At 34.0% G+C, this 25971-nt stretch overlaps 2 protein-coding genes across 11 annotated transcripts in view; one reads left to right on the top strand and one right to left on the bottom strand.

The window, feature by feature from the left end:
* Positions 1-2222, top strand: part of LOC148623681 (beta-1,3-galactosyltransferase 5-like) — a 33642-nt gene extending 31420 nt beyond the window's left edge. For 5 of the 6 annotated variants that reach the window (XM_088565716.1, XM_088565714.1, XM_088565710.1 and 2 more), the window contains one exon: positions 955-2222. In XM_088565716.1, the coding sequence (XP_088421842.1) occupies positions 990-2084 (1095 nt within the window). In that variant the 5' untranslated portion in view covers positions 955-989 and the 3' untranslated portion in view covers positions 2085-2222. The remainder of the gene's footprint in view (positions 1-954) is intronic. The other variant, XM_088565712.1, reaches the window with a different exon arrangement.
* An 8634-nt stretch (positions 2223-10856) lies between these two features.
* On the bottom strand, positions 10857-24803 carry LOC148623685 (ATP-binding cassette sub-family G member 5-like). Of its 5 annotated transcripts, none has more exons than XM_088565718.1 (11): positions 24706-24803; positions 20782-21058; positions 20394-20626; positions 18443-18575; positions 17816-18085; positions 17097-17316; positions 15454-15653; positions 14520-14658; positions 12877-13062; positions 12322-12443; positions 10857-11404 (listed from the first exon to the last, which is right to left on the bottom strand). In XM_088565718.1, exons 2-11 carry the CDS (start codon positions 21035-21037, stop codon positions 11238-11240), a joined length of 1926 nt encoding a protein of 641 aa, XP_088421844.1. In that variant the 5' UTR covers positions 21038-21058; positions 24706-24803; the 3' UTR covers positions 10857-11237. The 5 variants fall into 5 exon arrangements, with proteins under 5 accessions (XP_088421844.1, XP_088421845.1, XP_088421846.1 ...); XM_088565719.1 differs by lacking the exon at positions 24706-24803 and adding an exon at positions 24597-24705; XM_088565720.1 differs by lacking the exon at positions 24706-24803 and adding an exon at positions 22987-23009.
* Between the last annotated feature and the right edge of the window lie 1168 nt (positions 24804-25971).

Here is a 25971-nt window from a genome sequence, read left to right on the forward strand (position 1 = left end):
ACAGACTCGATTAAGCAGAATAGTATTACAAAAAAAAAAAAACAACAAAACAAAACAAAAAAAAAAAACATATAAAACAAAGGAAGTGTTAACTTCTCGACTACAAGATATCCGGATGGTATACAATTCACACGTGTCTACTTTAAGTCTGGAAGAGAAAAAAAAACAAAAAACAAAAAAACAAGTGTTACGAAACAATTTCTCTTATCCATTTGATGTTCTTTTTATGCTCTTCCCGATTGAGTGCCAAAAAAGTTTCAAAAAAAAATCGTTTCATTAAGTTGTATTATTTTCGTACTTATAAGGAAACGAATTTACTGGCAGATGCAGGTCAAGACTTAACCCGACTTCAATGAGTGGATTTAAACTGATGATGTGTAGTCACATAAATCATTATTCTCCATATTTTGGTGATCATAGGTCATAAATCGCTTTGGTCCAAACAGACCTTCAAGCATCAGTAAAGGGCCGTTTCATACTTTTTGTGATAACAATTTAAGGCTTTTTCCGACGCAGTCGGTATAGTTTTGCTTTTTACCCTTTGACCTTAAGGACGCTTTCCTATGGATTCGCAAGTCACCTGATCGCAATTCTGTTTCCCGATTGGCTAAATACTAATAACTTAGTGGTGTTCGAAAAAAATGTATCATAAATTGATCTTGCGTGCCACGTGTTATTTTCTTGAATGAAATGTAGAAACTTATAAGTAAAAAGAGCAAACTTTTACTGCGTCGGTTACCTTTTTTAAAGATAGTACTTGTTTAGATATGCACAAACTCAAAACTACCAGTCAAACCAAGAAAATTCTCCTATAATATTGACAGTTGACGAATTGTTTGAAGATGCGTTAAAATGCGCGAGTCAATCCAGTAAAAAACTTGTAGCAGCAGAAATGATAATGCCAAAACTGTTTTCATATTAACAATATAAATTACCTTACATACTTTTTTTCAGGTAGATTAATCTTTGACGAAGTCTGATAATAAAAGATGAAAAAAGACACACAGTACTTCAAGTTAGTGGTTTTGTTTGTTATAGTGGGATTTTCCTGTACGATGGTTACCTTTATTCGGGATATGGTGTCAACGGAATATGATCTTTTTTTCTATAGTGATGGTCATGTCAGCCAAAGATCGATGTTGTGGTCGCTAGAAAAAGGAAATCATAGCCAGAATTTTCAACGTAGAATTGTGTCAAAAACTTACTATCCTATCATATCACAAGGATATAAAATCAATAATGAACATATTTGTCGTGGTGTAGACAAAGTCTCTTGTCTAGTTATTGTTCATACGGCAGCAAATCATTTTTTACGACGAGTCCGAATGCGCACAACATGGCTAAACTCTACTCATTACAGTCCAGAAAATGTTCGTGTAGTATTTCTTCTTGGACTGGTTCCTGATGTCATATCTCAACATAAAATAGAACAAGAAAACAAATTATACAAAGATATAGTGCAGGGATTCTTTCTTGATTCGTATAGAAATTTAACACATAAAGGTGTAATGGGATATAAGTGGATCACAGAACACTGTATGAATGCTAAAATAGTTGTCAAAATAGACGACGATGCTTTTATAAATTTCTTCAAGTTATTTGAGGAAATGCCGCAATTGAAATTTAATAAAAAGACAATGTATTGTAATAAAATACCTAAAGGATCGATGAAAATTATACGACAAAATACAAGCAAATGGTTCGTTAAAGGTGACGAATTCAAAGACATGAAATTATATCCACACACTTACTGCAGTGGATTTGCAGTGTTTATATCTACAGATTTAGTGCCAATGTTATACAGAGCTGCCATTAGTTCGCCATTTTTCTGGGTGGACGATTTTTTCTTGTTTGGACTGTTACCATCGAAAGTCCCCGGCGTTGTTCACGAGGCAATTCGACCAAATTTGACTTTCATGTACCAAGATGCATATACATGCTACATTCGGAATGGTAGAAGGTGTCAATACTTAGTGTTTCCTGCTAAAGACAAACAAATAGCTAGAATGTGGTTAGCTGTCACACATGACAGACAACAAAGTGTTTATGGCAACTATTACATGGATTTGTCTTCTCAAAGATAATTACGCGGATTTTTTTTCAGCTATAATTCCACGAGATTCCATTTTTAAAACATTTCATACTCTGTTGTTATGAGATTTAAATTTGATAGTTGAAATGTTTGATATTTAATATTGATTTCAAAATAAATTAAGCAAGGATTTTATTTTTTAAAATCGGAAATGAGATTCAATTTTAGAAAACGTTCATGGGAGCTATAAAAAGAAAAAAAGTTAAAAATTGAATATATGTCGTATTTAGATTATATTAATATAGATCTTGTCACGTAATGCTGCTTCATACATCTAGGCAGTTCTCATCTTTGCGTGTATGTGCATTTTAGTCATTCTTTTTCCTTATAAGAAAACGTCCTCTAGTCAAAGTGTTTCGTTTGTTACGAGAGACCAAAATGGTTATAAAAGGACAAGTCATTTGAATTCTGCTCACAGAATGTGGGTACAAAATGGTCCTGTACTCCACAAAATTTGATTCTAGTATACCCTTAAGAATTATAACAGTAGTAATCTTCTGATTGCCTCTTTAGTTTATAACAATTTTATTTGCTCAACTAGAACAAATTGGATAGGACACATGTTAGTCAAACGTATGAAGTCTTCTATGAATTACATTTTTACAACATTAGAGCATACTACAGTGATGACATAAAAAACAACAAAAAAGAAAAAAAAATATATAACAAATGGGTAAATAAAATAACAAAACAAAAAACAAACAAATACATATAAGGTTTACGCGTGGGTCGGACGCTTCCAAGTGTTTTAAACGACAAGGAAACGCTTCGATTTCTTTATAAATGATAGAACTAATACAATTGCTACATTCATTTCGTTTGAAGATCTTAATGCCGGCTTAAGAGAATACTAATTTCTATTTCCATGGGCTGTCTTTTTAATCAGCGTACTTTTAGAGAATATAAAAAGGACCAGATCGCCAGCATAGGTTGGCAGTGTAAAGGGAGAGCATGATTTAACTCGCATAGTTATACTACGCCACCGAGGATCGAACCCTATCTAGACCGCTCAGTGACAACCCTGCAACAAATCGATTCGGCTACAAAATTTATTCTTCAGCCAAGGCGATTAACCGGCTATTTAAATCTCACTACTTATTATAACGCAGGTAGGATCCTCTAACTCAAGAGTCTTCATTCCATGAAGAACTTTTAAACTAGCTCACTAAAACTAACATTTTCCCATGGGTTTTCAAGTCGGTAATATTGTTAGCGACTTCTTGCAATCGTAATTTCAGTACTTTGTATTCGCATATGATTTGCATTATCATATATTAATACTCCACGTGATGCTGCAGATCTGTGCCGTTTTACCGCCATGGCGTCATAGTTCTAGCTTCATGCGAGATAAAAATGTACCTGTTATATATCATACACGTGTGTTCTACGTGTGTTTCTTGCTTGAATGAGAACAGGAAGTTTACATGATATGATCGGTTAGCATTGGACATTACCCAGTTTCCGATTCAGGCGCTGATTCTCGTTACAAGACTATATAGGTCATATACATATGACTATTCATTGTCATTTGTTTAATCTGGTTCCTAATCTGGTTCCCTGATCAATATCCCAAAGACGCTAAAACGTACCTCTTTTAAAAAATATCATATACATGCCTTTTTTTTTGTTTGTATCAGAACGGAAAGTTTACATTAAAAGATGAACTGATTGGTTAGCATTGAATTTATGTAATATTACCCAGTTTCCGATTTAAATACAGGGCTCTTTCCTTTTGCAATTGACTATATGTAAGTCATATATTATCAGAACCCCGATATCTACATATAGCCATTGCCAGTTGTTTAATCTGGTTCGTTCGGGTCATTACGGTTACGAAAGAGTACGCAATCATATCAAAGCGACCAAGATTTTAGCTGAAGTGACCCGATTTTAGAACATATCACATTCGTGCCATTTCGGATGTAGAAAGTAAGCCAAAATCAGTGACAGAGAATATTTGACGATTAGCGACTTTGAGGACTTTGATTTTAGCTAGACGCCAAATGTAATGAGAGAGCATCATATCTGAATAGCAAAAATTATACTTCGCCGAGGATCGAACAGTGTATCATTCGGTGAAGAATTTAACCCTTTAGCCAAGTCAACTAAATGGCTTTTTAAAAGTCACCGTCTTGCCACAGTAGACAGTGTGAAAGATCTTTAATCATTCCTTGACAAAAGTTCTACCTTAAAAATACATATACTATGAAATCGAAATAGGCGATATTGTTTACAAATTGTTTTAAAATGATTCAAAATTTGAGCAAATTGACTTATGTAATGTACATTTTTAATGTAGGTTTATATACGTTTGTTCTCCCCTTCCTGGTTCCCCTAACTTCACAGTTATTTTTAGATAGACATGTATAAGTCACATGACTTACGCATGATGTCATGGAATTTTTTAGGCTGAGGCAGCTGGACCCAAAACAAATTTCAGTGACCCACCCCCATCCCCTACATCACCTGGTTATGTGTTACTATTTTCATGTATTGTTTGCTGTTTATCAGTATTTGATTTGTGATATAAGCATGTTTGCAATGAAGTAAATATTGGAATGTCATGTCACTTATTATGGGGCTACTTGTTCATAATTTACGCATTTAAAAGTTTTCAGCGTTTTTTTCAGTTCCATTTTCTGGAATTATAATCCCCAATTCAGATTGCACAAATGCTTTTATGTTATTAACCTGCTGGGCTCCTCCATGTTATCTTTTTCAATGGTTAGAAATCAGTTGTGGCAACTGCCGGGCTCCCCCAGATATCTAGTCCACAGCTTCCAAACGTCAGTAGGTGTGCCTGCCTGGCTCCCCCCTAAGGTACTAAGATTAGGTAGTAGGCGTGTCTGCTGGGCTCCCCCGACACTAAGATTTAGGATGTAGGCGTGCCTGCTGGGCTCCCCCAGGTACTAAGATTAGACAAATTTACACAGTATCTGCAGGGCTCCCCCAGATACAATGTACTTTTGTTTTCTTTCATTTTTTAGCTCGCATGTATTGTCATTTTTTACATCTTTCATGTATCTGCTGGGCTCCCCCAGATACTGATTTCTAAAATAAGTTTGTTTTCTACGATTAGCCCACAGATTGCCAGATTATGTTTTATGTTTTTTATTATTGAATATTGTGTTTATGTAAATATTTTGTACTGATGTTTTACTTATTTTAAATGTAGTTATTTTAATAGATTTATTAACTTCATGTGTTTGCATTTACAAAGATGTTGTAGGCTTTGACTATATACACTCACCATCTTGTTAACTTGCAAGATACGAATTTACATTAAGATAAGATGCACGTATACATGTACATGATTTTACTACATGTAGTTTTTTAAATTCCATGAAACTTACACAGAGGTGTTGTCAGCAAAATGAGGAAAAAGATGTGACAGAAGTTTGATATGTGTTGAACTTGCATAAATGGGCACCTTAGGAAGTGTTCCTCTGCTAAGTATGAATTTGGTTTCTCGGTATGATAAAATGCATACAGATGTACAGAATAATTGAATGCGTTTTCATGGTTAAGAGTGCATTTGGGAAGGTGTGTATCATGTTCTTGAGAGTATATAAAGCGATACAAATTATCTCGGCAATTTTAATAACAAAACAAAATATACACAAACAATTGCAAGAAACAACGAAAAAGACATTTTTTTCTGTAGTTTAAAGTCGAAAAATACCTTTATGGATTGCACGAGTCACTGTTTTGGGAGACTGAACTGTAATTTAGAAGAATCCAGAGGAAAGATTCCTAAAAAATAACCGTAAAATGTCAGATCTTATTCTCCAATAAATCTTCATTTGTAAACCAGTCGATATGATACTAAATTAGATAGTAAAGAATCATACAAAAACCTTGACAATTGACCAATTTACGAAACATACTATAAAATGTACAAAATATATCCTTCTTTTCTCTCTGTCAATTTGGAATTTCAGTGAATGTATTCTGTCGTAATGTTTCTTTTGAAGGTAGGATGCATAAACATTTACATTGTGCTACAATCAATCGGAAGCGCCGTTCTACTTTTTTAAACATTTAATTGGAGACAGGTGTGAAATTAAGTCTTTTTTTCACTTAAAAAATTATATCAACCATGTATTTTCGCATTTTCGCTAATTTATACTATTGAAATAAGTATTTAGTTTTAATTTTGCATTTGTAAACTCTTCAATCATTTAGCTACAAATCATGTGTCGTGAAAGTACAGTGAAATTCGTACATTCTTACAATTATATTTTTTGAGTAATACTCGATACATCAGGCTACTTAATTACACAACGCACATGACTTCACGACAACTTTATCAAAATAATTTAAGCGTCCTCTGCTTTTCTAGAAACACCACCAAGTTGCTCATAAAAAGTCTAGTCCGGGGTAGACAAACAAGGAAAGGAAAACTATTACCCGTTGAATAAATCAGTTTTCATGATGCAGATGGATACACCATAACGATCCACGAGTTCATGATGACGACCATAAAACTTCTGTAGTGATGACTTCAATCTTGTAGCAACATAACCCTGTTCCAGAAGCCTATTTGTTAGAGTTCTAGCGCGATACAAAAAGTCTGCGTAGTTTCGGCAAGCTCTGGCATAACGTATGAGTTGTGATATGAACACTCCATACACAGGTGCCGTAGGGATGTTGCCACAGATGAACGGAAAGTTGACAATTCTGAATGAAAAGTCATCACGTTTGTCGTAAAGTTTGGTCAATAGTTTTCCGCTTTACCATCAATTTCTAAATGTAGGTCAAGATATGAGTTTAGGAATCCAGTAATAGAACAGACGGTAAATCACAATCATCGTGCTTGGTAGAGAGACCAAAAGAGGATAGCGCAGATTTTTTCCACAATCTCTTCTTTGGAGAGTGTTGTAGCAGTATAGCTCTTATCACTGCTATTATTTTCTACGTCTACCTCTGATAATAAACATTAGATGTAAAACGTTTTGCAGACAAAAACAATGTTGTTTTGGACTTTGTCTGCTGGTACGACAACATATTTGTCATATATAGTGTGGTAGACAATGTTTTTGCTGCATCGGGGTCTTTGAAAACTGATGTAGCCTTGGCACCCATTGACCTACTTAAAACTTTCATTCGTTTCAAAATTTAAGACCTAACGGCCTTTAACCACTCTGACAGGGAATCAATGATTACGCAGATTCGTTTTCGATGATGATTAAATCTCCCGTAACGACGTGACCAGAAGGACCATATTCGAATGCAGAGTTTTTGCAAGAACAGTCAGGCAATTTAGCCTTGAAGTCATCAATTTCGAGGTTCTGCAATAGCCTTTTATAATTTATAATTTTGGATGCAATGGGTGAATATGTATTATTTCATATCAGAGAAAAATCAGTAATTTCAATTGGATAAAGCCTTTTCACGTGGTATCAATTAATCTGCAGTAAAAAGTTTTACCACTCAATACCATGATGTGGTAATGCCTTCGGGCATTGTGGTAATGCCTGGTTATGAGTTTAGAGTTACATCCACTTATTCAAACGCATTCGTAATCAAGCAGTTGTCAATGTAAATATGGCGAGCCGCACGTCTGCTCCTGACGCAAAAACACGATTTGCATCGCCATCTGAAAAAAAATCAAGGATATGGTTCCTCAATGAAATAAACATAATTTTGATAAACTGGTCAATATCGTGATATTTTGACTGCCCACAGGACAGTGGTATTGACTAAGACAGCTATAATGACCGAGCAGCAGGCGAGGTCATGCCATCGCAGTCAATACCACTGTCCTACAATATGTAAATAAAGAAACTCAGAGACTTCCTCATCTCACGTAAATGAGCTGTCCCGTACTACCATACATCGTGTATTTACTTATAGCCCTAGATTAATCGTACGAGGAGGAATGACCCAGCCAGCGACAGCTATATTTTTTATAGCTTAGCTGGCCAAATGGTCTAGGGTGCTGGATTTTGTTCAGGCGGTGTTGCCATAGATGTCACAGTGGTACGAGTTCGAGTCCCACGGAGAGAACGACCTAAAATTTGCATCGCAAATTTGACAGTTCTAACATCGTTGGGAATTTTTCAGACCCTCCTATAAGTTTCCATTATCTTCCCTGTATCAATTTGATCCAATGTAGCAGTGTAGCGAATGAAGTCGGTCATATTCATATATATGTTCTCGAATGTGTATTTTGTCCATGGATTTACCCACTTTTCAGGAATACCAGTTTCCATGAATTATTTTCTCGTAATGTTGCATACATTACTTTTTTATCATTTGTTTGAAAATATCTTGACAGTATGATCCAGTATGAGGTTATTCGACTACACTTAACTTTCGTATACATATACGGAATGGTAAAGAGTGTCAGTACTTAATGTTTCCCATTAGAGAATAGCCGAAATGTGGTTAGCTGTAAATCTTAAATAAGATAAACACACAAAACAGGCATTTGGTTGCACATGACAAATTTTGTTCTAAATAAATCATCTATTTCATATTGCAAATGCATTCATTTTCAAAGTTTTGATTAACTGCAACCAGTGGCGGATCCAGGGAACGGGCCCACTTAGAAAATTGCAATTTTATAAATTGTTAAAAAATTGTTCAAGATACCCTCAGAATGCAGGATTTGAGATTTAATATTTCAATTTTTTAAAATTTTCTTGGCGGAGTATGCCCCCTAAAACCCTAGCAAATTCGGATCATTTCGTGATCCTCACCGGTGATCCTGTCAAGAAATTTCTTTTTGCCCCCACATACCTAAAACTCTGGATCCGACACTGCCATCGGTTAAAGAGAAACAAATTAGATAGAAAGCACTGAAAGTCATTGAAAAAAGATAGATAACTTTGTGCAAAACTTGGTTGCTTCCATAGGGAACTGTAAAATTATTTTCTGAGCCATCCATTGTCGATTAAAAATATTTGTTACTATTTGACATACAATACATTTAAACAAACAATTCCTTGGGATAAAATTTACCATGTGACGTCCATAGGAACTACTCCGTTTCCGAGTGGACACTCCATTAAAGCAATGCATTGTTGACAATGATAATCATTGATTATTTTAAATACTCGGATTCAAATTGGTAATTTCCCGCGAATTTGAACTTACTGCCACCTAAAAAACCTGAAAAGTATTTTAGTTCCGAGGTGTTTGCAACGGTAAATATTTTTCTTTAAATCAACATCTCTGAAATAGAAATGATTTTTAACGCATATAATATGTGTTTACTTTGGTAGTTTCAATGACGTCGTGTACAGAAGAGGTTCATACCGATGGTACTGTCGTTCTTTAATATGTTCTGAGCTTTCAGTATAACTGCATGCATTCTTTAATATGTTCTGAGCTAACTTTCAGTATAACTGCGAGCATTCTTTAATGTGTTATAATAGTAATCAAAGGAACCAAGGTTATAGTGGTAATCAAAAGAATGTAATCCAGGGACAAAGAGCAGTAATGGAAAACAGACACACACAACAAAGAACATAAAGTAACTAAAATCATACATACAAAGTAACAAAAGTAAATAAGCAACTCGGACTCCACTAAAAACTGGGAGCATGGACCAGGTGCACCGGTAGGGTAAGCGTCCTCTAAATGTGTTCTAAGCCTTCAGTATAACTGCATGCATTCTTTAATATGTTCTGATCTTTCAGTACTCCAGCAGTGCTAGAAGTTGTCTGGCAAGCTATTTTCTGACTTGGTGCCATCCTAATCTCTAGCATCTGACATGCTGAAAGCCACCGCAATTGTGAATCAGCTAAACAAGTGTTTTAAAATATTTAAAAAGAATTTTAACCTACCGGAAATTAAGCGATAAAAATCCTATTTTTTTTGTTAAATACCTAGAAAACATCTGTAATGAAGACAGTTATCAAAGTGACCAGCCATTTTGAATTAGGTCACTAATTTTACGGAATATAATATATTTTTGACAAAACGAACGTAAAGTTGGTAAAAGCAATTGGTTGGTTAATTTAATATGTTCGTTTCACAAATTTTTAAATCCGTAATTTTATTAACGGAATTACTCATTCAAAAAGCTAAAAAAAACAAGTGAAAATTCATTTAAACTGCTTTTACAAAGGATTTCCAGGATTGCTAGATTTTCTTCAGTTTATTCACCTTCTCCCGTGTTATGGTAAAGAAACTGTATAAAATGTTTTAAATGGTAAATATTTTATTATGATTCTGCCGATTTCAAAAAACGAAAACGTCGATAGTAAGAGGTTGAGGTATTGAGGAACGGAATTCCAACCTCTTACGTTGTAGGAGTAAGCTTTCAGTATAACTGTGTGCGTTCTTTAATATGTTCTGAGCTAGCTTTCAGTATAACTGCGTGCATTCTTTAATTGAATACTTCATTATGTCATGTTATGTTGTATGTTGAGGAATGGATGTACTACTGAGTGAATTTTATGGTGTGCTTGTTTGTTGTTTGAGTTAAATTATGACTTTACAGTAAAGGGGGATGATTAAGGCCTTATAAAACTAATTTAACCCTACCACAGACATGCGCCTGTCCACAGTCAGATGTTTGTCATTAATGTGTCTTCGTGTCATTATTTGACTAATAGTTTATTTTGAAGGCGTCTCATCGTTCTGTTACCGTGGATTTTATTACAGAATGTACTTTTGTTGTCGGGCCTCTCAGAGCTTACTTAAAGGTGTTTACACTTTTTGAAGAATCTATGATGATATCTGAAAGTATTTATATGGTCTTTTTTTAAGGTTATACGATGGTGTATTTGTTGCGTTTTACAAAACCTGAATATTGAATTTTAATAGTTTTATTACTGCGTAATCATTTTTACTATAAAGATTCCATAACGCTTAATACGTAGTTGATTTCTTTGTTTTTATAGTACACGGAAATAATCATATATTGTAATGGTTGAAAAAGTGATATTTTGTAAAATCTCAACTGAAAGTGTTCAATTCATAGCAAATATGTTGACAATATATATGCAACAATTTTTGTTGCTAATTTTTTAAATTTTATTTTCTGATTTTTTTTTCTAAATGTAAACTTAATTAAATAATTTTTTTTATTTGATAAATGTAGGACAGGCCAACGAGATATAAAAAAAGGAACAACAACATATGTTTTGTCTTAACAATTAACACGACAATCATCAGTAGATAGAGACTTTAACTAATGAAGATTAGGTATTCCTCGGATCTTGAACGCTACTATGGTGAAAAACAAGAAAGAAATCATGAATCCACCAAGAGCCCAAAAGTTTCTTTTCATATGATCTGATGCTTCAGGATAAAAATCCTCCAAATATTTATCCCCTGTGGGATACTGACAGGGAATATCTGTAAAATATGTAAATCTAATTAAAAGCTTAATCAGCATTGGTAACCATAGCAAAATACACACACACACACACACAGGCATATATATATAACGTCTCAGAATGTGACGACTCTATTCGCTATAATGCTCCATCGGATCAAATAGATACAGGGAAGAAAACGTTAACTTATAGAAGGGTCTGGAAAATTCCCAACGATGTTAGAACTGTCAACTTTGCGAAGCAAATATTGGTCGTTCCCTCCGCGGGACTCGAAATCGTACCGCTGTGACATCTATGGCAACACCGCCTGCACTAAGTCTAGCGTTCTATACCACTCGGCCAGCTAGGATATATAAAAATATAGATTTCGCTGGCCGGGTCATTCCTCCTCATAGGATTAATTTAGGGCTGTAACTTAGTCTACAATGTATGGTAGTACGGGACAGTTCATCTAGGTGTTATTATGTAGGATAGAGGATTAAATTAATGATACACGTCACAATAAACGTCTCAGAATGTGACGACTCTATTCGCTACAGTGCTCCATCAGGTCAAATTGATACAGGGAAGATAAGGTAAACTTATAGAAGGGTCTGAAAATGGAGGGAACGACCAAACATTTGCTTCGCAAATTTGACAGTTCTAACATCGTTGGGAATTTTTCAGACCATATATATATCTGAGCGATTGTTCACTGAACTGTAATTATTGTGGAATTATAATGTTATACTGTTTGCTGTGTTCTGAAAGTTTACGTTTATTTTAACATCTTTGTGATTGGATTATCTTGTGAATATGTATGTTTTCGTTTTTTATGTCGTACTAAAATTTCTTTTCAACTTATATTTCTCCTTTTTTATCAGTACATTTTGACAAAATTTAACAGAAAAGTTAAGCACCGTTTTGGCTTATTCACAATAACTAAACCCAACTTACTCGGATGTGGGCAGGTGAAATTAAGTCCTTTAAATTCATTAACTACTAGAATTTCGGCACTGTATTTCATTACACTCAACCAGCTTCCCCACTGAAACATATCCAACATATTCGGAAGTGATCTGAAAAAATGTACACCAAAATTCTTTGACTTTCAGATATTTCTGTCCAATCGATGCAATCAGAATTAAACTAACAATGATGTCAAGTTAAGTGAATTTTTCTTTCTTAGTATAAAACAATTTTCTGAGTAATGAAAAAAAACATGAATTTGAACGAACTATTGACATTGTTATATTTTCAAATTAAGCTCAAATGGGATGTATTATTACCTAAATCATACCTTAGCCTTTAATTATATATATATACTGCTACTGCTATCCAACTTTCATCTGTGCTTCTAGGAGTTGAAAGAAGTCTATATTTTCTAATGTTTTCTTTTTCATGTATTTTTTCTTTGTATCATTTAACAAATGCTATTTTTTCCTTTTTATTTGATTTCAATCGTTTGTTTTTTTTCTCTACGTGCTAAATAAACGTTATTACTGTTCTTACCTCAGAAATCCTGTGGCTATAAGAACCGATGCGGACAGAATGAGTGCAGATGTGCTGTTGGCTATTTGTGGATTGAAGAAAACTCCCATCACCCCTACCGTCATTATCTCACCAATAAAATGTAGGACAAAAATTATGGCATAATAGATGGCAAATCTACTCCAGGATGCATATAACCCTGTCACCCTGCAATGATAAGACAGTGGTGATATGAGACAATTGTGATATATAACCCTGTTACCTTGGAATGATAAGACAGTGCTGACGTATAACCCTGTTACCCTGCAATGATAAGATAGTTGTGATATATAACCCTGTTACCTTGGAATGATAAGACAGTGGTGATGTGTGGTGATGATAACCCTGTTACCTTGCAATGATAAGATAGTTGTGATATATAACCCTGTTACCTTGGAATGATAAGACAGTGGTGACGTATAACCCTGTTACCCTGCAATGATAAGATAGTTGTGATATATAACCCTGTTACCTTGGAATGATAAGACAGTGGTGATGTATAACCCTGTTACCCTGCAATGATAACCTGCATGTTTGATCCAATCCTAGCAACTCATAAAATTAAATTGCAGTTCCCCCAAGTATTTACGCGTATTTACACGCGTATATTATTACGCATATTCATACGCCTGTATTTTGATAATATGTGCGGACCTAATAATTTAAAAAAACAACTGAGAATGGCCAACTAGTAGATTGAAGTTCAATTATACACTATGTCGGATAGTTTTGTATACATTCATCTATAGGTGTTCCATGTAAACTGATATCGAACCTGAATATTACGCAAACTGGCGCACCGTTACGTCATCATGAATTTTGTGTGTGTGTATTTAAATGACCTTCGTAATCAGAAAGAGGAATTTAAAAAAGAAATAAAACAGAAAGTTCAATATTAATTATTCATAACAATAAGCTTGTGTTGAGATACGTTTGAATTCGATCCCCGTACTTTTCTTTTATTCCACATTTTTGTACTTTGACGATAAAAAAAATCTAACGATCGATATAAATTGATTCAGAACATGAGTACTTTGATTGAATTCTGTTATTAATCGTTTACTCTTAAAATGTTTAGTATATAGTCGCAAAATCGAAATACAATAAAATTCATTTATTTCTTGTAATGGTACTATTTCGTATTTTCATATCTCTGGAAAAATAGGTCGAACAAAAGCAAAGCAACATAATGACGCCTTTTATTTTCTCAATGTGGATCTTTTTGGGGGGTACTAACTGATAATACAGGAAAAGCAAAAAAAATATATGTACCGTTTTTTTCTAAATGATTTCAGCTGTTTCCATGGAAAATATAAATATTGTTTATATGGATAAGGTAAATGATAAAAATAAATAATCCTTATGCAAACATATTAATTACAAAAATAAATGGAAAGGGAAAAATGTCGAATTTCCATATAAAAACTTGAGAGTCCATGGCGTTTCTTCTTAACTTGTTTCTGTCGCTATTTCAGGTTTTTAAATTATTTCGAGAATTTAACTTAAACAAATATTTTCATTATTTTTTTCACAGAATATGTTCAAATATAGTGGAATCTATGATTAGTACGTTTTGCATCATTTCTTACTCATACATGTAATAATTCGAAATTAAGGCAACTTACCAGTACACAATCAAACTAAAAATAAGAGCCGCTACTGCTTGGAATGGTATAACATGTACTGCATATGACAACAGAAATGTCGTCGTGGAGTATAGACCGTCACGGCACTCTCTATAGTATAAATCTCGTAAAGGTGGAACTGAATCAAGAAAATACACGAAATTATCCACGTACAACAAACTATAGATGATATCACCATGTCTAACCCCTAACGCATGTATTATGACGTTTAAGTTTTTTCTAATGCCGGTTTTTGCTGACTAGTTATCCGAGAAAAGACGCCGGCGGCCTAAGAAATGTACTATGAATAAAAATTTAAATAATCTCCAGCAAAATAAGCATTCGGTGCTAAAATGATCAATCTTTAAGCGTATTTCTATCTCCAGAGGTACAACGGCACCGATTTCTCAATCATTCATGAAAAGTGAATGTATACAAACCTGAAACCTGCTTATCAAGCACTCCTCTATTCACCGTCTAGACTTCAGAATTCTCGGATTAAGGATAAATGCTCAATAGCTATCAATATCCCTACATAGATGGGCACTGTTACTGACTGATACACAATAGCAAACATTTCTTTGATAGTTACATACTTCTATGTAGCTATCAACATTCCTACATAGGTAGGCACTCCTTCTGACTGATACAAAATATCGATCATTCTGTTGATATTTAGATACTGCTACTTCTATCAATATTCCTACATAAATAGGCACTCCTGCCGACTGACACATGATATCGATCTCGTCCTTGATACTTACATACTTCAACAGCCATCAATATTCCGACATAAATAGACACTCCTGCCGACTGACACACGATATCGATCATGTCCTTGATACTTACATACTTCTACAGCTATCAATATTCCTACATTGATAGGCACTCCTTCTGACTAATTCATGATATCGATCATTCCCTGAATACTTACATACTCCTACAGCTATTAATATTCCTACATATGTAGGCACTCCTACTGACTGGTACATTAGACCGATCCTGTCTTGAATAGATTTCTGGTCTTTTCTCATGCGGCCGAGGAAAAGACAGACAAATGGCACAAATAAGGATAACATCGCTATCCTTGACATGTAGATTGTTCTGTCTCTTTTCAAGTTTACCAGCATACGGCTTTAGTAAAAGAAAAAATAAAACGCTTATAGAAACTTAAGTTACTTAAAAGCCAGTTACATTGCAGTTGTGAATATACATCTTACAGACATCTTTCGGTAAAGGGTAGGGGTTCAGCGAACAAAAATGTGGATGTCCATGACCTGTTTAGGCGAAAGTTCTTGAGCATGAAAATTAGGAGCGATTTAAAAACAATTTGTCAAATAATATGTCTTTCTAAATATTATTCTGTCTCGGTCACCTTACATAAAATGCAGTTTATTAGCCTGTGTAGTGTTTGAGGGAAACGGAAAGACAACTTCTAGTTTTAAAACAATTACTTTAAATTCTCATCTCGAATAATTCAATTTCAGAAGAAGAGCTTTTTTAATTGGATAAAGCTCATAGATCAAATGACGTCATTAACCTTTTAATTGGTTATTTAGTGTGCAAAAATATTCAACAGTCATTCCCTTAATGATACCTGTTTTTAAGTCGCTAATATTGTTGGCGACCTCTCGCACTCGTGATTTCAGTACTTAATATTCGCATATTATTCGCATAAATATGTAGTTATACGCCATATAATGCTGCAGATCCTCGCCATGTTCACCGCCATAGCGTCATAGTTCTAGCTTCATACGAGATAAAAATGTACCTCTTAAGTATCATACACGTGTGTTCTACGTGTATTTCTTGCTTGTACGATAACGGGAAGTTTACATGAAATGATTGGTTAGCTTTCAACATTGCCCAGTTTCCGATTCAGGCACTGAGGCTCGTTACAAGACTACATAGGTCATATACATTAGCACGCCCCGATATTTATGAAATATTTACTGCCAGCTGCTTCATCTGGTTCCTAATATCATAAGCGATCCAAAGATCGCTACAACGTACTTTTTTTCAAACATATCATACATATGTCTATGCGTGTTTTTTGCTTGTATTAGAACGGAAAGTATTCTTTAAAAGATAAAATGATTAGCATTAAATTTATGCAATATTACTCAGTTTTCGATTCAAACACAGGCGTTCATTATAATTGATTATACATGTATAAAGGTCATATATTATCAGTACACCGACTTCTATACATTTAATCTGGTTCCGGATGATCGGAAACATTCGGATCATAACGGTTACGAAAGAGTAGGCATAATATCAAAGGAAGTTACCCGATTTTAGAGCATATCGCATTTGCGCCATTTCGGATGTTGAAAGTTAGCCAACATCAGTGACAGTGAACATTTGACGATTAGCGACGTTGAAGATTTCAAGATTATTTGTATGTGTTTTTTCATTAAGATATATTTCTGAACCATACGATAATGACACGCTGTATTTTATGATTCATTTGACTTTTGCGTTTGAAGGAAAGAAACTTTGTTGAGATGAGGTCTTCGCTTTAGGTAAAAAAGAAAGCAAAAAAAAGGAGAACATAAACAATATACAAAAAAGTACCCGATAAGACAGTATAGCACTCGAAATAAGCTTGGTGGCTCCGGCTTATAAAAGAATAACATTGTTCTTCTTGTCGAGTGCTTCATGGTTTCTTCCTCGATAAGATTGAGATTTTCTTCGTTGACAGATGAATTGGAGAATGATTGAACCAGTTTTTGGACTTTAGACATAGTTTCCAGTTCTCGCTCTGGACTTCTTCTATCAATACTGGCTAGATCAACTGTAAAGTACCAGTATTCAATAGTTAAATCAACATTTTACCAAGTGTAAAGTAACCATAATTCATTTTACCGAATGTAAAGTCATTACAAATTCATTTTACCAACTGTTATACATTTTTCTGTGTCTACGATCAATAACAGACATATCATGTGAGGGAGGGGTATCGGCTCAGGAAATATATTGTTTGACGTTTATATGACGTCATATAAGAATTGATATTGAAATAATAAAAAAAAAGATATGCTCTGTATACATAAATATTTATTAATGCTTTGTCTTTTTTTTCAATACTTAACTTCATTTTCATTTTTTTCTTTTTATTCGTATACAAAATGAAGCAACTTTACACAAGAGACCAAACAATTCTGCGAATATTGCAATAATGGTAAATGCTGGAATTTGATTGGATGAGAAAATGACATGATATCTTCACCAAAAGTATTCTTAGTACCAATGCCTGGTCCAGATTTTTATATTTATTATCTCTGTCAACATACCATAATGATCAAGAGGGCTGGCATATGTTGGACAAGGGTAACCAACATCTTGAAAATATTCAACCATCTGTGAAGATTTCCCAAAATATACTATCTCTCCCATACTAAGAAGTGCGATTTTATCAAACATTTTGAATACATCTGACCGTGGCTGGTGAATAGTGAGTATAACGATTTTACCGCCGTGCGCAATATCACTAAGATTTGACACCAGATGCCGCGTGGTACAGCTATCAAGGCCCGTTGTCGGTTCATCAAGTAGCAAGATTTCTGTTGGTAGAAATTGGTCAAAATGAAACGTGATTTAACATTTTATCCTCTATCAAATTTTTTTATTGGTCTTTAATACAAGAAATACTTAAATGACAAGAAACCTTTAGCACACACAACAAACGCAAATAATCTTTAAGTTTGGTTAGTTGAACTATTAATACTTTATTTACGGCTGCAATGATTACTTTAAATTTGAATTTATTAACTAATCACGATATATTTTCTTAAGCATTCAGACCAGATTTATATTCATATCTCCTCATATCACCATTCAAGATTTTCTACGTTAATACATAGCATTTTTATTACATGTTGAAGTTACCTGAAATATTTCTTTGTGACTAAATCACTTACTTGGATCCTGTAAAAGCTGGATGGCAATGGTGACTCTACGCCTTTCTCCCCCTGATATTCCTCTAACAACTGATCCCCCTATCCTAGTGTCTGCTACGCTTTTCAAACCCATGTCAGCAATTACTCTCTCGACCTTTATCAAGTTAAGCAAGAACGTACAGAAATTAAAAACAAATTTTAGATGCTAAAATGATTTTTTTAAGAAGAAAGTCCTTAACATGCGCATTTACAATTATAAATGGAATATTGACCTCATGCTCACATGTCCGTATGCTTCCGTAACTCTTATATAATGAAAGGTCGAGCTCACGCATGCATCCGAGTATTATTCCGCAACTTACCGTTTCCTGTTAAAGATTTTACAATGTCATATCTTAACTCTTCAGTAGCAAATATTTAACAGTGCAAGTTAAATCAGTTCAAGACAGCGTGTTTGTTCATACATGTATATTGCCGGAAAATATCAAATTTATTTGACGAATTTTATGAACAGTCAGATCGCGAGGGTTCCACGAGCTAACCTGACTGTTTCGAAGTTAATGCAAAGAGTAATCAAGAGAACCAAGGTTATAGCGGTAATCAAAAGAATGTAATCCAGGGACAAAGACCAGATATGGAAAACAGAAATAAACAACAAAGAACATTAAGTAACTAAAATCATACATACAAAGTAACAAAAGTAAATGAGCAACTCGGACTCCACTAAAAACGGGGAGCATGGACCAGGTGCACCGGTAGAGTAAGCGTCCTCTGCTTTTCTAGAAACACCAGCCGAGTTGCTCATAAAAAGTCTGCAAATAAATGTACCGATTTTTTTCGGCAATGTTCATATATTATTTTTATTCTGCAACCACATTTTCTAAATAAACATGCGAAAAATAGTTTACTTTTTTCAGCAATCGGCAAGGCCACCTTTAAACTTTTGACGTTTTTCATAACTGAAACGATATTATGCAGAGTAATCAAAGGAACAAAGATTCTAGCAGAAATCAAAAGAATGTTATCCAGGGACAAAGACCAGACATGGGAAACAGACAAACACAAAAAATGAACAAAAAATCATAATATTACATACAAAGTAACAAAAGTAAATGAGCAACTCGGACTCCACTTAAAACTGGGAGCATGGACCAGGTGCATCGGAAGGGTAAGCGTCCTCTGCTTTTCTAGAAACACCCGCCGAGTTGCTCATACAAAAGTCAAGTCCGGGGTAGACGAAAGAGGAAAGGAAAAGTAAGACACGTTAAACAAACCAGTTTCCATAGTGCGGATGGATAAACCGTAACGATCCACGAGATCATGATGACGACCATAAAACTTTTGTAGTGATGACTTCAATCTTGTAGCAACATAACCCTGTTCTAAAAGCCTAATTGTAAGAAGTCTAGCGCGATACAAAATATGTGCGTAGTTACGGCGTAGTTTCGGAAAGCCCCGACATAACATATGAGTTGTGATATTAAACTCCATACGCAGGTGCCATGCCAAAAAATACCCCCAAAAATTTCTGGTCTGCCCCATACAGGCACTAATTATCTTTGGTAACGTGATAGTACAGATGTGGTCATTAATGTATCTATTATCTCAGCAGTTGGATTTTGGAGCGGTTTGTCTTGGCATGTGAAGGGATGTTACCACAGATAAAAGAAAGGTGGCAATACGGAATCAAAAGTCATCGCAGTGGAGGAATAAAGATTTGCGTTATTCGACACCCTTTATTTGTATGTTAGAAAGCTTAGTTGCAGGATAAAATTTCGTAATCAGTTTTCCACGAAAAATATTCTATGCGGTTATGTGTCTTCTAAATTCTTGTAAGAAGGTATTAATTTTGTGTCAAAATTCTACGATATACATGTTAAAATTAATGGTCAAACCTTCCTAATCAAATCTACTTTCACACATATTTAAGAAAGTAGAAAGACAACCAACACAAAAAGATATCAATTCATACCTTCAGATCAATTTCTTTCGCACTTAGTTTACCAGGGAGTCTTAGTAGAGCAGCATACCGTATGGTCTCTCGCACAGTCAAATTGTGAATCAAGCGATCGGCTTGCATGACGTAGGCAGCGTATTGTTTTATCACTTCTGCTGTACACAGATAGTTATTATAATAGACTTTTCCGCCAATTTTCCCATTTGAGCGGGAGGCAATGACATCTAGCAATGACGTTTTCCCTGAACCTGAGGAAATAAAAATGGCACTTTATTGTTATTTAGTTTATTATTTTATTTTTAATATTAGTTACGGTCATAAAGTCAAATAAAACGAATATCTACAAATTAAGCTAAGCACGTGTATTAGAACAAAGTCACAACAATTAAAAATTCCGACTTACCAGAACTTCCTAATATTGCCGTCAATTCACCACTCCGAAATTGTACATTTATATCGTGTAATACCCGTTTTTCCTTTTTTGATCTGAAACAGGCACCTTTCCACCAAGGACCAATGTATTCGGTGACGTCGTAGCTTACGTTCAACAGATTAAGCGTTGGAATTAAGTGGCGCTCATCCTCATCAGCATCAGGATTTTGGTTGGTGCACCCGTGAAGATAGTATGTAAGATCATAAAAACATGCATTTTCTTCCATCAGAATCTCTATCTGTTTGCCCTTTATAATATAAAATGCGTGTTAGTATTTGTTGAAGAACTCCTATTCAGTTTACCTTCCGAACAGTATATTTATTTTCCTGCTTTGCATTTTTCCAAAATTAAGAGAACTTTTTATCACTATATATATATATAGACACCATTTACACCGACTTGAGCCGTAACTATGGAGATCTTCTGGCTAAAAATAAAATTCAGCGTAATTGATTTTCTCTCGTATACAGTATTCCCATTACAATTCAGTCATTTGTATAAGGGAAATTATTTTCGAAAATGTGACAACTTATAGAATATCCTTTCCAACAACTGGACAATTGTGTCACTATATAGCGCAATACCGTATTGTTAAACCTACCTTAATCTTAGTCCTTGGAGTAGACATGTTTGTTGCTTCTATGTGTTGATCAGCCTAACGCTTAGCACTATTGATTATTTCCAACATGACACTTTCGACACAGATCAATACTAACGTATTTTAAGCATGAGAAATGATAATAAAACGCCAGTCCAATACTCCTTCAAGTTTTCTGCATTAATTATAGTGCTAAAGCTGTATACTCCTGAGGGATTACAACTGTTTGCTTTTTTGTTTTTGTTTTGTTTTGATTTTTAACCCCTAAAATATATATACAAGTTCACAGGAAAGGAAACTAACCTATTTACTATGTACGTTCGTTCTGTCATTTGTTATACACGTTTTATACCACGTTGGTATGAAATATTTTTTTCATGAGCCTTCAATTTTACAAAGAAAAAAGATGTCTCACCATCAAAGAAATCACAATTTCTTTTGTCCATGGTATCTTAATTGACCATGCAGTATAAAAGAACGATTATTTTATTGCTTGTTCAAACCTCATTAAAACAATCGTAGATATTTTATTCTGTTTTGTCTATATTCACAACCGTAAATTATTGCACACACAAACATAAATGGAAATCAGGGAAAAAGGATATTTTCATTGAAAATGCAACACATAGAGAAACATGGTTAATGGACAGTGTGCGGAACTTAATACTTTTCAGCCGAATGCTCTCAAAATGTCTTGGGTATTGAATACACTTGTTTTCCCAACGTAAAACGAATAAAACCAACAATAATTGGTCAAATAGTTCGCGTGAGACCAAACGAAAAGCTTTCCAACAGGCGAACAACAAGTATAATGATCGTCAATCTTTGGCAAGTGAAGTGTATAAAAAGAAACTGTCAAGGAGTCAAACACCAGCTAAGTTTAGAACAGGAACTAAGGAAAAAATCTGAAACCTATACAAAGGAATTTTGGAACATTTTACAAAGATGCAACTGTAATCAAACGAAAAAACTTTGAGATACCACTGAACAAGGAACCTTTCAAAACGCTAAACAAAGATGAACAACAGGACCATGATTATTTTCTTTCGCTTGATTTAAGCATATAATAAATATATTAATTACACAATTTATATTTGTTTACCATTATATGTAAAACTCTTCAACTTTATGTAAGACATCATAATATACCCAATAAAATGGTTCTTCGGTATTACTAATCCTATATACAAAAACAAGACTCGAAAAATCCCCTATATATAGAGGAATTATTAAAATGATATCATGTCTAGGCAAAATATACTATTCACAATACAAATGTATTTAATGTCGGGTCGTAAATTGTTTTGCACATCGGCGATTTCCGTAACGCATTTGATACTGTCTGGCGTGTAGGCCTATGGCAAAAATTTATACTATGTAGAATTTATGTCAATTATCAGGATGTATTCAAGTAAGACCAAATCCCATGTGTTTTGACTTTTTTTTTATTTTCAGGTGGGTGTCAGACAAAGAGAAAATTGTCACCTTTTCTTTTTGTTGTATTTATTAATGACTAAGAGCAATTGTTCATAGAAAATGGAGTGTAATATCTTGAAAAAGTTAATAATTATGCTTACGAGTATTTACGTATGTATTTTACTATTATAGGCTGATGATACTATCCTGATCTCTGAAACTAAACAGGGGATACAAAGAATGTTGAATGTATTTGATGAGTACTATGTAAGGTGAAAACCTGATGAAAACTAAAGTTAATGTGTCTGCTAAAACATAATATCGACAAAATACCAGTTTCACACTTAATGTTAAGATATACAACGAGCGGATTATTACAATATTTAGGAATTATGTTTAACTAGAACTGCAGATTCAATGTTGCAAAGAAAAAAAACTTGTAGAACAAGCTTCGAAAACCCTTTTTGATCTATATCATATGATAAAAAATTTAGTTTATCTGTTGTTCTGCAACTGATTGTGTAGTCACTCCCATTTTACTTAACTCGTCTGGGGTATTGAGCTATGATAATATGGAGATGTTTGAAAAAATTGGTCAAGCCAATTAACATCAAATATTGGCGACTAGTAGACAAATTTTATCAGAGAGTGGTTTCTGAAATGAGACAGTCTTCTAGGAGTAGGTTTTTATCTTACTTTGAAAACAGATTTCAAACTATTAATCCGTCTTAAATGCAGCTCGTTCAACGTTTTGAAAATTCTGGTGCTAAAATTTTAGATTGCCATTTGAAGTATATCGCTGGAATAATGTTCCATACCTGGATCGGCACTTCCCTTTATTTAATTCTCAAGAAGTTGGAAATGGATGGCATTAGCTTTTATTTGTAGTAATACTGAGTTATTGGAACTAAGGAATATATGTATTCAGTATTCGATAATCTTACACCAAGATGCAGAGTTTATTGTCTATTTGTAACAAATAATTGCTAAAAGGTAATGTGTACTTTTAAGGAAAGTAGAAACAAATGTCTTCACGATTTATACATATGTGATGATTTTTAAGCTGTAGATATCCTTGTTTTCTTTCTTACTGTTTGCCACAATGTTACATACATTTTTATGTATTGTTCTTCAGTTTGTACGTAGCACTTGATTGTGTACGAGTCTGCAAATAAAATCTTCTTGTCTTATTTTATTCTATTCATTATTATACCAAATGCTACATATGCTACATTTTCACATAAAGATAATATTTTCTGCATTCAGATCTGCACATTTTAGAAAATCATGAATTCATCTCCCAATTAAAATCAATTACATGAAACCAAAGCAAGAACGATAACTCTTGTAAAGATCCGATTTCATGTACAATATATATATGTAATCTTTTATCTCAAAAGCGCAACATCCTAAAGAAAAACTAGGACTTGTTATGTGGTCAGTAACTGATTCAGGACAAGAAATAAAACTGAATACGGTTAGTTTTTGACATGCACGAGAATCACCTACTGTTTGATTTTAGCTAGACTGCTACTTAAATACTGAGTAGCAGAGGAGAGTGTCACACTTGCATGTTTCGAGTATTTTGTTCCATTGCATCGATTCTTAGCTCTGCATGTTTTCGTTCCGTCACAATCTGATTATCCAAAAAGATGATATAAAGAAAAAAAATAGTTAACTTATGCTAAACGCAACTCGGACTACACAAACAATGAAGGAGCCAAGTGAAGCATTCTCTATATTAACCAGAAATTCCAACTAGAGTACTTACATCATACTCGGAACATTCTTAATCAAATCAACATATTCCTAGAAAATCCATAGACATGTAAGTGGTACCTACAAAAATCGATATAACAATAATATCAATAAAAACAAACCTTTCAAACTATCAGCTATGCCCTGTTTATGTTATTGATTGCATTGATTTCCTGTATATAGATAAACATCTGATAAAGTACAATCTATTAGATAGCATATAATGTATATAAATGTATTATCTTTCAAACAATATCAAAATCACGCATTACGATATGCATGATTATATTCGGATCCCCATATAATCTACTTGACCCCTCTGTTAAATTAAACTTTCAAAACTGGTTTAACTTGCACTATTACGTCATATCTTTTTTTTTCTCCCATAAAATCCAGGGGCTTGTTAAACGAAGATATCCCAACATACATGTATTTTAGGCATTGATTATGGTAGTCTTATGGCCATCTTACGACGAAGCTCAAGTTGCACAACAAATACTGGTCTTATGATTTTATTACGTCATTATATAAACTAATTTTTTGAAAAAAAGGGGTAAATTTACATGTAATGTAAATGAGAAATAACGTATCCCATCTAGTTAACATAGCTATACATATTGAAAAAACAGAATGGATATCTGACTGTTACAATCGATTACAGATATTAATATTTATAATCAAATGGAAACGAAAACACTAGTACTACAATTTTAGTAACCCTTTGTAGTATTTCAGTTAGGATCTCATTTCCAAAAGGACTCCATTTGATCTTTGTATACACGTTTATTGACAATTGGTGTCAATGAAATGCAAAACAAAAGATTAACTACTGACCATTTCAAACGAACCGTAACCGTGTATACATATACATTTATTTTTTTTTCAACTGATGTTGCGATTATTAGAAAAAAAGGAGTCCCAACTAAAATTTGGAATGAAATTTGCATTAAAATTTCTGTTCTGTTTCTCCTAATGATTTAATGTTTAATATAAAATAAGACAGTAACCATGTTTGTTTTCTTATTTATGATATAGTAACTCTACATCTGATCATAAGACAGTCCTAAAGTTAGGACAAAACTAGGAAGTCTGAACCTACATTTTTGATAAACAGAATTAGGAGAAAGATATAGCCTAAGACGATCCTAAGACATGTCTTAGTCTTAAGACACATTTGTTAAACAGGCCCCAGATCTGATCGAATGAAAATGGTAAGTGCAGAAGTATTTCTTAGTCCCATTAAAATTTATTCATTTTAACGAAAAAAATTAAGAGAACTCAGCTTCCACATAGAAAAACCAAATATGATGATTTCGAGGACAAGCTTAGAGGTTTATGTAAGAATGTTGATAAATTATGTATAACGGATCACCGTAATAAACGGAGTC

Source organism: Perna viridis, chromosome 2, assembly GCF_037379345.1.
Source record: "Perna viridis isolate PV_CMFRI_1.1 ecotype Kerala chromosome 2, ASM3737934v1, whole genome shotgun sequence".
Lineage (NCBI taxonomy): Eukaryota > Metazoa > Mollusca > Bivalvia > Mytilida > Mytilidae > Perna > Perna viridis.

Excerpts from the sequence above, each read along its gene's own strand:
- LOC148623685 (XM_088565717.1), bottom strand. The coding sequence starts at position 21,439 with ATGTCTACTCCAAGGACTAAGATTAAG. Across the intron at positions 14,659-15,453 it reads ATTAATAGCTGTAGGAGTAT|TTCCACCTTTACGAGATTTA; the intron begins GTAAGTATTCAG and ends TTCTTGATTCAG. Across the intron at positions 11,405-12,321 it reads TTTCACCTGCCCACATCCGA|ATATTCCCTGTCAGTATCCC; the intron begins GTAAGTTGGGTT and ends CATATTTTACAG.